Raw genomic sequence first — 11,933 nt, forward strand, 5'->3', positions numbered from 1 at the left:
CTGCGGTGCAAATTCCACTCATGTTTAGTACATGTTAACTCAAAGATTCCTAGAAAAAATATAAACGCTGGACTCTGTGATCGATTCTGTGTTAAGGTAAGGCATGTTATTCGCAATTATGTGTTGTGGCTGGGTTGTTATAGGTCTGTGTGACTCTCGATGTCTTAGGTCTAACTGAACGGAGGAATTATGGTATTCTTCTGTAGCCTGACGACGAGTAACTTTACGTTAACCGCTGTTAATGTGAACTCAAAGACAGCCTGATGCTTTGTATATAGACTATTTGTGGGTGGCTGTTTCACCTATCAAATCGTGTCGATAAAGTATAATAGGGTAAATCCTGTATAGTGATTTATCCTATATAGTGCTTGCATAAAGCAAGTAGTGCATACACTTGTAGCTGTTATGTATCTTTGTAAGTCTTTGTAAGCCCCCGCGCAAGCGCACGAACAACGATAGTTTTCAAACTATCTTATTTTATGTTCCACTTCTCAGCAGAAAAATGTCATTTAATTTCAGTCTCTGAATGTGAAAAATTACAACAACAACAAAAAACTGTAACAGACCAAAAAATGTAACCACATTTTCAAAAAATTTGCTATACGCTATCATTCAAATGTTTAGAATTGGTAAGAAATCTCTTATTCTCACCAGGGCTGCATTTATTTGATACAGAAAAAAACATTAATATTGTGAAATATTAATTACAGTTTTCCTGTTTTCTATTGTAATATATTAAAAAATATATATATTTATTCCTGTGATGCAAAGCTAAATTTTCTGCATCATTCCTCCAGTCTTTAGTGTCACATGATCCTTCAGAAATCATTCTATGTTCTGATTTGCTGCTCAATAAACATTTCTGATTATTATCAATGTTGAAAACAGTTGTGCTGCTTCGTATTTTTGTGGAACCCATGATATTTTTTGGTCAGGATTCATTGGTAAATAGAAAGTTCAAATGAACAGTGTTTTGGCGTTTCCTCATGTGACACTGAAGAGAAATTAAGAGGATCTAAATTCAGAGCAATATCTAGAAATCCATTCTCTCTCTTGAGAATTCCTCACTCTCTCTCGCCCTTCTCTCCAAGCCACTCCACACATCACTTATTATCTTATCAAACACCAACATTTTTCTCTCTGCCAGCTGAATCCCAATAAACCCCAGATTTATAGACTCATGCCTCTGTACGTTCGTGATGGGATCCAGAGATTTCACACTGTGTTTCAATTTCAAAGAAAATCAAAATATCAGGAAACTAGCATAATAACTTTCCTTGCCACCATTGTGATCAGCCAGCCAGTAATTCAGCACTTTCATACTTCACCATAAAGGAATAGTTCACCCAAAAAACAAAATAAATAGCTGAAATGTACTCACCTTTCGGCCATCCAAGATGTAGATGAGTTTGTTTCTTCATCACTTGCTCACCAATGGATCATCTGCAGTGAATGGGTGCCGTCAGAATGAGAGTCCAAACAGCGGATAAAAACATCACAATAATCCACAAGTAATCCACACCACTCCAGCCCATCAGTTAATGTCTTGTGAAGTGAAAAGCTGCATGTTTGTAAGAAACAAACCCATCATTAAGGCATTTTTACGTTTAACCATCCATATCCAATCCATAATAACGCTTCCTCTAGTGAGAAAGTCCATCCTTTGTTGTCATCTCACATCAAAATCCACAAAAATATTTGTTCAGAACTGTTGTAAACAGTCCATGATCTGTGCAAATTTCTCTCCTGATTCAGACTTTTTCACTGAAAGCAATATTCTGGATAGAGGAATTGCATTATAGCCAGAAGCGACCTTATAAAGTTATCTTAATGATGTGATGTTTTTATCAGCTGTTTGGACTCTCATTCTGACGGAACCCATTCACTGCAGAGCATCCATTGGTGAGCAAGTGATGCAATGCTACATTTCTCCAAATCTGTTCTGATGAAGAAACAAACTCAACTGCATCTCGGATGACCTGAGGGTGAGTGACTTTTCTGCATATTTTCAATTTTGGGTGAACTATTCCTTTAAATCTGTGTATTTAGATGGCATCACGTGCAAACATTTCCATTGCACCAGGTCTGTAGATTTATACAAGCATTATTGAGGTCCAACCTTTACACACCGCCAAACAAAGACCCAACCGAAATGGATTTCATAATCGAGCCAAATATTCAGACCATCCTGGGTCAATCTCAGCTTCGGACAGGTAATCATAAGAGAACGTTTGCATACAGCTTTACCGATCAGCCTCTAACGGCACGTTCACAGATTCACTTGTGTGTATTTATGTCAAGAATTATTTGCAGAGTTAATTAAAGTCATTTGAAATCATTTAGCAAGCACACACAAACAAGTCTATCCCTCGCTTTCCTACCCATTATCCTGATCCGTTTTGATGAGCCGAACACCTGCTCTCGCTGCTGACCTCACTGTGCAAATGGATGCGAGCCATTCGTCTCTGTTCTCCTGCATCTGTTTACAGCAACCTCTCTCTCTCTGTTCAAACTCAGCTGTCCGTGCAGCTTGATTAGGTGTCTGTTTTTGGCACTGAATCAATGTTGTTTAGAAGTTTCAATGCAAATAATTGAAAAAGCCTCTTCACACGCTTCATTCTCTCTGTCATTCCAAACTGAGGCTGTTGAGGGTAATTGGTTGAAAGACAGAAAGATTTCAATGTAATCATTAGTTGTGAACATGCCGGTGAACCACACAACCTGTAGGCATTTTTTTTTCTGTGCCGACTCTGTGGGAAAAACCCGAGTTCTGCTAGATTTAAAAGGTAAAATGTGTTGAACAGAGTACTACACTCTTACTGGTAACTAAAAGCATCATTAAAACAACTAAATATTTAGCCCTTTATGAACCACATTATGTTAAAACAAAATCAGTCAATGTATTATCAATGTGAAAAGCCCATTTTGCTTCCATGATGTGGCATAATTCTGTGGGGTACAGAATATTTAGGGTTGAACTTTTTGGGGAATTGAGTGGACCAAATAACAAAATTAAGCCAGACTGAATAAGAGTTTGCTAAAGCAATGCCTAAATAGTTATTTGGCTACTGTTCATTAAGTGTGACTTGCTAGAGCAAAAAAGCCACTGTTTTTGCAATCAGCACCCCATCAAGTATTGGATTTCATTAAGCAAATATAATGCAGGAATATGATTATACATATGATTACACTAAATAGTTATTTGGCTACTGGTTAATATTACTAATAACCCCTGTGGCCATCACTGAAAATGAAAACTAGACTTAAAAATGCATTTTAATTAAATTTTACAAAGACAATTAATGACTTGGTCAAAATAAGACCAAAAAATGTTCATTAAGAAAGTAAACAGGGTCATGTTTGTGTTATATGACTATTGACCTTTGACCTAGACCTGTTATAATCAACAAATTTCATGAATTTTTTTCAGACCTGACCAATAAGACAAAACCTGTAAAGCCTTTTGAAATGATTTTCTACAGTATTTGATGCAGTTGATTGGTCATTGGAAATCCAGTTTTCTTGATTAATTCATTAGGTTCATCAGCAATAATAAACATGTCTGGACTGAGAACATTAATTATGCCTGTTGCATTTCTACATAAAAACTAACTTTATCAATGAATAATGCTAATAATGCTGTTTTGCAAAAAGGCCTAATATGACCTAATTTGATGAAAGAAAGAAAAATGCCATCACCTTTTCACAAAATAAGAATTATTTTTCAAATTACACACATGCATCAGTTTTAATGCGCTTAAAAAAAATAACAAAAGCAGACAAAAGTCTCCAATTTAATGACAAAAATAAATTATTCAATATGCATCATTTAACTTACAATCTGGAGAAAAAGTGGAAATCAGGATTAGGCATAAAATAACGTGTTCAGAATCATTCATACACATGAAAATCAGAATTGCAACCTGGCTCCGAGGAAGATGAGAATCATGTCTTTGTGGCATTTTTTTAAGGGATATATTAAGGGATAATATAAGACTTCTTCACTTTACAAATGGTTGTCAAATGAAAAAATGCAAAAAAAAAAAGTGTGACTCGCTAGAGCAAAACAGACACTGTTTTTGCAATCAGCACCCCAGCATTATTAAGAAACAAGAATTCTATTTCATTAAGCAAATATGATGCAGGAATATGATTATAAATATGATTACACTCTGATATACCTCACAATCAGGAAAAAAGATCTGTCGCTACTTCCATTTCATTAGGACTTTAAAGTCCCCATGACATCAAAATAGAACATACTTACTGTATTTGTTAATGGTCTTATTGTGAACGATTCATATTGGACAATCAAAATGTCATAACTTGCTCTTCCTGTAATATGACTGACTCATATGTGACCCTGGAGCACAAGGTCGCTGCGGTATATTTGTAGCAATAGCCAACAATACATTGCATGGGTCAAAATTATCCATTTTTCTTTTATGTCAAAAATCATTAGGATATTAAGTAAAGATCATGTTCCAAAAAGATATTTTGTAAATTTCCTACTGTACATATATTAAAACTTAATTTTTGATTAGTAATATGCATTGCTAAGAACTTCATTTGGACAACTTTAAAGGCGATTTTCTTAGTATTTTGATTTTTTTTGCACCCTCAGATTCCAGATTTTCAAATAGTTGCATCTCGGCCAAATATTGTCCTATCATAACAAACCATACATCAATGCAAAGCTTATTTATTCAGCTTTCAGATGATGCATGAATCTCAATTTCGAAAAATTGACACTCAAGACTGGTTTTGTGGTCCAGGGTCACAAATTTACATCCACCTTCATTCTGGTATGTAATGCTCACTTCTCACAGTCCAATCAACAACTGATGAATGAACTCAAGTCCCGGCTTACGTTTTTCTTTGGTCGATAAGCTGCTTCACAATGCAAGCTGGTCGAAATGTCTATCTTTAAATAAGTAAAACACAACCATGCTCTCGCAATGGTTTTGTCAAACACTCGCTTCAGCTTTTCTGGCCTTACACGTGATCTGAGAACATATCGTCATCTGTCTTTTGCATGGGCTGGGATATATTAAGGGATAATATAAGACTTCTTCACTTTACAAATGGTTGTCAAATGAAAAAATGCAAAAAAAAAAAAGTGTGACTCGCTAGAGCAAAACAGACACTGTTTTTGCAATCAGCACCCCAGCATTATTAAGAAACAAGAATTCTATTTCATTAAGCAAATATGATGCAGGAATATGATTATAAATATGATTACACTCTGATATACCTCACAATCAGGAAAAAAGATCTGTCGCTACTTCCATTTCATTAGGACTTTAAAGTCCCCATGACATCAAAATAGAACATACTTACTGTATTTGTTAATGGTCTTATTGTGAACGATTCATATTGGACAATCAAAATGTCATAACTTGCTCTTCCTGTAATATGACTGACTCATATGTGACCCTGGAGCACAAGGTCGCTGCGGTATATTTGTAGCAATAGCCAACAATACATTGCATGGGTCAAAATTATCCATTTTTCTTTTATGTCAAAAATCATTAGGATATTAAGTAAAGATCATGTTCCAAAAAGATATTTTGTAAATTTCCTACTGTACATATATTAAAACTTAATTTTTGATTAGTAATATGCATTGCTAAGAACTTCATTTGGACAACTTTAAAGGCGATTTTCTTAGTATTTTGATTTTTTTTGCACCCTCAGATTCCAGATTTTCAAATAGTTGCATCTCGGCCAAATATTGTCCTATCATAACAAACCATACATCAATGCAAAGCTTATTTATTCAGCTTTCAGATGATGCATGAATCTCAATTTCGAAAAATTGACACTCAAGACTGGTTTTGTGGTCCAGGGTCACAAATTTACATCCACCTTCATTCTGGTATGTAATGCTCACTTCTCACAGTCCAATCAACAACTGATGAATGAACTCAAGTCCCGGCTTACGTTTTTCTTTGGTCGATAAGCTGCTTCACAATGCAAGCTGGTCGAAATGTCTATCTTTAAATAAGTAAAACACAACCATGCTCTCGCAATGGTTTTGTCAAACACTCGCTTCAGCTTTTCTGGCCTTACACGTGATCTGAGAACATATCGTCATCTGTCTTTTGCATGGGCTCAAACACAAATTCAGGCAGGAGAATGCAAACACGAGGTCAGGGTTAAAGCACCGCTTCCCACGCTAACCCAGGGCGATTGAGAAAATGCATTAACACGATGCACTTCAACATGAGACGAGAGATGGACTGAAAGCGATCGTTTAAAAAGAGACAAACACTTCTTTCAGCAGCGCACACACACACACACACACACACACACACTGCACTATCAGGCCACTTTATACATGCCGCTCTTTCCACATAAAAGAAGTACAAAGAGGGATGGAGAAAAGAGTAACGGCAATGTGCTCGCTCACCTTAACCTCAGGACCATGTTCACCGCTCCCTGAGAGCCCGAGGGTTTCTCCAACGGTTGAACCTGGACAGAAACACACAACATGATGGTAAGTTACTTGCTAATGTCAAAGTGCTCTGGACGTTGAGGTTAAAAGATCTTTACACGGCACAAGCTGCAGTTTACACACAGGTCTTGAGGAAATAAGCATTATGCTGGAGATGTGAAGCAAAATTACTCTAGTCAGGATATCTATGTTGGCCGATATATGATATTTATTTGCACATACCTCTATTATTATTTCCATAAAAAGTCAGTGTTGTTATGGACTAAAACTAAATTAAATTTTTTTTTTTTATAAAATAAAATAAAATAAAATAAAATAAAATAAAATAAAATGTGAAAAACTTAAAAACCTAAATGAAAATTAGAAATGTTGCACTGGCAACTAAATGAAATTTAAGATGAAGTACTAAAATGACTAAAACTGAAATAAAAATAAATTAAATCCTAAATTATAAATTAAAAATTAAATATATAAACTAATGAAATGACAAAAGCCCATAACAAATGTACTAATAATTAAACTAAAATTCAGAAAATTGTAAAATATAAGCTATTAATAAATACTATAATTAATAGTAAAAATAATTTTAAGCAAATCTTAAAATGAAAATAAATTTTTCATACAGGATATTACAATGTTTTGATGCCAAAATTTACTTGAAGATTTAAATGGATTAATTTTTAGTTAAGATGTTTCATTCACTCAAATAAAAATAGCATACATTTTAATATCAGCCATGTATCAGTTATTAGCCATATCAGAAGTTTAATATTGGTGCATCCTTAATTTAATAAACTGAATTAATTTTATTGAATAATTTTCTCACATTTTGTTCAACGTTTTTATCACAATGCATCAGGGTTATAATATCATTAACTACAATTAAACAAAAGCGGAAGCACAAGAAATACTAAATGTACAAAAATTTTTAATGAAAACTGAAAAAAATAAAAGTTCATTTAAAATATTTATAAAAACTGTAAAAGTATATAAACAGTACTAAAAAATCACTGCAGTGCATCATGTGATTGCCTTCTTTACAAAGGATAAATGCAATTGAAAGAAGCTACCACTTCAAACAGTCTTTGTGTCCGAAGTGCAGCTATGATGCATTAAAATGCTCCCTACACAGATGGCTCACTAGGTTTTGGAGCAGAGACTCTTTTCCAGATGCTGCTGCAGCAGGCATCCACTCTTACTCTTTATTTGAGATATTAAGTTTAACAGGCTCCCTCAAGGCCAGTCGGCCCCCAGGGTTGTGTCCAGACCACCCAGAGACCAGCCGCCTCACAGCACAGAGCGTCAGGGCCACCGAATCAAGATGAATCACAGCAACACAGTCAGCGCCAGCCGGGCCTCACCTGGGGATGCTGAATGGACAGGTCCTCTAGCGGGAGACTGTTAGCGTTCACTTCACCCTGCAGAGGAAAAATGGAGTGCTTAAGAGCAAAGGAAAGTACAGAAAGACATCTCTCCACCCCTCACTGTTTCTTTTCATTCCCTCCAAGGACACTTCTTCAGCAGCTGGGCAAATGGGTTTTCTACAAGCTCAAAGGCTGAGCTAAAAGTCATGACGTTTGGTAATCCAGTGGGAGAAAATATGAGTGGAACAAGGCTACACACACACAGACAGTAGAAAATAAGATCTGTGTTTGCGCTGCTTAATTGCGATTTGTCCAAAACGGTCGAATAGGCCACACTTGTTAATTATTTAATACGCAGTTTATTAGGCAAACAGCTCAGTCCCTTGATACTCTCAATTAAATGATCAAATGATACTTCAGTCGTTAATTAAATCTATTCACAGCCAAACATAGTCAGTCAAGCCCCCTGTGTCTGTAAGATCACATTTACAGCATTTACAATTACTAGGATTTCAGCTGTAGCGAAAATTGAAAGTCAACTTGAAACGGGAATCACGACCCATTTAACTTTTGTATCTCACATACACTTCTAGTCAAAAGATTTGTCAAGTTTTTGAAAGAAGTCTCACCAAGGCTGCATTTATTTGATCAAAAATACAGTAAAAAGTGTAATATTGTGAAATAATTTTACAATTTCAAATAACTGTTTTCTATTTAAATATCTTTTAAAATGTAATTTATTCCTGTGATGCAAAGCTGAATTTCTCCAATCCAAAATGCTGATTTTGCTGTTATTATCGATGTTGAAAACAGTTGTGCTGTTTAATATTTTTGTGGAAACTTTGTGGATACATTTTTTTTTTTGCATTCTTTGATGAATAGAAAGTGCAAAAAGAACAGTATTGTTTAAAATAGAAATATTTTGTAGTATTATAAATGTCTTTACTGTCACGTTTGATCAATTTAATGAATCTTTGCTGAATGAAAGTATTAAATACAGACACATTGCTATGGATGGTTACCAGGGCATTGCTATGCTTTTTAGAAGAGTGTTTTGGATGGTTACCAGGGTGTTGCTATGCGTTTTATAGTCACACCTTATTTTAAGTTCCAGATCTCACTATTAACTAACTATTAATAGGTGCTCAGTCCCTTGATACTCTCAATTAAATGATCAAATGATACTTCAGTCGTTAATTAAATCTATTCACAGCCAAACATAGTCAGTCAAGCCCCTGTGTCTGTAAGATCACATTTACAGCATTTACAATTACTAGGATTTCAGCTGTAGTGAAAATTGAAAGTCAACTTGAAACGGGAATCACGACCCATTTAACTTTTGTATCTCACATACACTTCTAGTCAAAAGATTTGTCAAGTTTTTGAAAGAAGTCTCACCAAGGCTGCATTTATTTGATCAAAAATACAGTAAAAAGTGTAATATTGTGAAATAATTTTACAATTTCAAATAACTGTTTTCTATTTAAATATCTTTTAAAATGTAATTTATTCCTGTGATGCAAAGCTGAATTTCTCCAATCCAAAATGCTGATTTTGCTGTTATTATCGATGTTGAAAACAGTTGTGCTGTTTAATATTTTTGTGGAAACTTTGTGGATACATTTTTTTTTTTGCATTCTTTGATGAATAGAAAGTGCAAAAAGAACAGTATTGTTTAAAATAGAAATATTTTGTAGTATTATAAATGTCTTTACTGTCACGTTTGATCAATTTAATGAATCTTTGCTGAATGAAAGTATTAAATACAGACACATTGCTATGGATGGTTACCAGGGCATTGCTATGCTTTTTAGAAGAGTGTTTTGGATGGTTACCAGGGTGTTGCTATGCGTTTTATAGTCACACCTTATTTTAAGTTCCAGATCTCACTATTAACTAACTATTAATAGGTTGTTTGCACATGACGTCACTGATGACGCGCGAAATGCAGCTGGAGGGCAGGAAGTGATTTTTCTCTCCATAGGAATCACTAGCAGAAACTCCAAATGCCAGTGTTTTGCGTTGTTTATGGATGCTTACATTGGCCAAACCGAGAAACCACAAGGAGCTTTTATCGTGTACGAAAATGTGTTGTTCATAAGTGGGGAAAAGTCAAGAAATTGATTGAAAAACGCAGGAAAAAGTGGCTTGTAAACCTGCGTCTGCGGTCGGGAGGAGCGAAGCTCGTGTAATAATAATGCTTGTGCGTGTAAATGGTTATTATAGGATATAATAATATATTAAGATATTTATAAAGATATAGATTGGGCTGCCACCTCTCACGCACGCATTGTGACAGTCAGAATTCACTCAGTGCTAAACGCCACACGTAGACACGTAAATAAGATATTATTTGCAGTTCAGAGAGCTTCACTGATTATAAAGGAACATCGTGAGATTGTGATCAATTGAAGTGAGTGGCAGCTTTTTAGTGATTATATGGAACCGCTATTTGCTCGCTTTCTAGGCAGGTATAATCAATTCAGAATTTGAATAGTTTTGTTTTACGTGCTGCTAACAGGACCAACAGCCACATGATAATCACAACATGTTGGACGTGATCCTTATGTTATAAAGGTTTTTAAACTAAATTGAAATACTTGCCTGCCATTAAGACGATGGATATAGGCTAAGCAACTAACCCTGATTGTAAACAAGCTATAAGTGAATCCTGTATTTATATGAGGGATGGGGGATATATGTCACTCCTGAAACTTTGCTGCATGTACAGGGCATGTGGCTGTTGGTCCTGTTTGCAGCACGTAAAACAACTTTTATTTAAATTCTGAATCGATTATAGCCTGCCTAGAAAGCAAGCAAATAGCGCTTTCATCTAACGTTAATCACTAAAAAGCTGTCACTCGCTTCAATTTATCGCAATCTCACGATTCCGTGAACTGCAAACAATATCTTATTTACATCGTGTCTATGTGTGGCGTTTAGCATTCAGTGAATTCTGACAGTGTCACCCTGTATCTATTTATATATTATTTCTTTATTAATATTTTTATATATTATTATCTTATATTAACCATTTGCACACACGAGCATTATCCGGCTCCGCTCCTCCCGACCGCAGACGCAGGTTTACAAGCCACTTTTTCCTGCGTTTTTCAATCAATTTCTTGACTTTTCCCCACTTATGAACAACACATTTTCGTACACGATAAAAGCTCCTTGTGGTTTCTCGGTTTGTCAAATTTGAGCATCCATAAACAATGCAAAACACTGGCATTTTGAGTTTCTGCTAGTGATTTCTATGGAGAAAAATCAATTTCTGCCTTCCAGCTGCATTTCGCACGTCATCAGAATCACGTGATTGCAAACAACCTATTATGACTTTTGGCTCAATAAATTCCTAATTACTGCTTATTAATAGTTAGTACGGTGGTTGTTGAGTTTAGGTATTGGATAGGATTAAGGATGTGTAAAATGGTCATGCAGAATATGTGCTTTATATGTACTAATAAACAGCCAATATGCTTGTAATATGCATGCTAATAAGCAACTAGTTAATAGTGAGAATTGGTCCCTATACTAAAGTTTTACCCGTTTTACTAGTGTGTTTTGGGTGGTTGCCTGGGCATTGGATGCTAGGATGTTTTGGGTAGTTACCAGGGCATCGCTATGTGTTTAACGGTCACACCTTATTTTAAGGTCCAGTTCTCACTATTAACTAATTATTAACTATGACTTCTGGCTCAATAAACTCCTAGTTACTGCTTATTAACTCTTTCCCCGCCATTGACGAGTTATCTCGTCTTTTACAAGAAAATGCTTCCCCGCCAAAGACGAGTTTTTACGGCTTTCCGTGTTTTCACTGTTATACACTAGGGGGCGCTATTACACACCTTCTGAACGAGTACAAAACCTCCCGAGCAAAAACACACGTGAACAGGACAGAGAAACGAGCGATCTCTTATCTAAACAGATGCATTTGAAAAATAATGCGATCATCAGCAATAGACAGCATATAAATGAAAACTGCATAATGTTAGAGTAAAATGAATGCTTTAAGCTAGAATAAAGCAGATTTTTTTGTTTAAATATAGAGGCTCTGATCTTTATTTTGGTGTATTGCATATTCAAATATTCATACAGCAAAATATACT

General features: G+C 35.3%; 1 protein-coding gene across 1 annotated transcript in view; it reads right to left on the minus strand.

The window, feature by feature from the left end:
- LOC107600692 (STE20/SPS1-related proline-alanine-rich protein kinase-like) overlaps positions 1-11,933 on the minus strand; it is a 51,879-nt gene that overhangs the window by 32,402 nt on the left and 7,544 nt on the right. Inside the window, exons 5-6 of the mRNA XM_016292647.1 lie at positions 7,819-7,875; positions 6,413-6,474 (exon numbers count right to left, since the gene is read on the minus strand). Of these exons, the coding sequence (XP_016148133.1) occupies positions 6,413-6,474; positions 7,819-7,875 (119 nt within the window). The remainder of the gene's footprint in view (positions 1-6,412; positions 6,475-7,818; positions 7,876-11,933) is intronic.

The sequence above is a fragment of the Sinocyclocheilus grahami genome, unplaced genomic scaffold (assembly GCF_001515645.1).
Source record: "Sinocyclocheilus grahami isolate Dianchi unplaced genomic scaffold, SAMN03320097.WGS_v1.1 scaffold289.1, whole genome shotgun sequence".
NCBI lineage: Eukaryota > Metazoa > Chordata > Actinopteri > Cypriniformes > Cyprinidae > Sinocyclocheilus > Sinocyclocheilus grahami.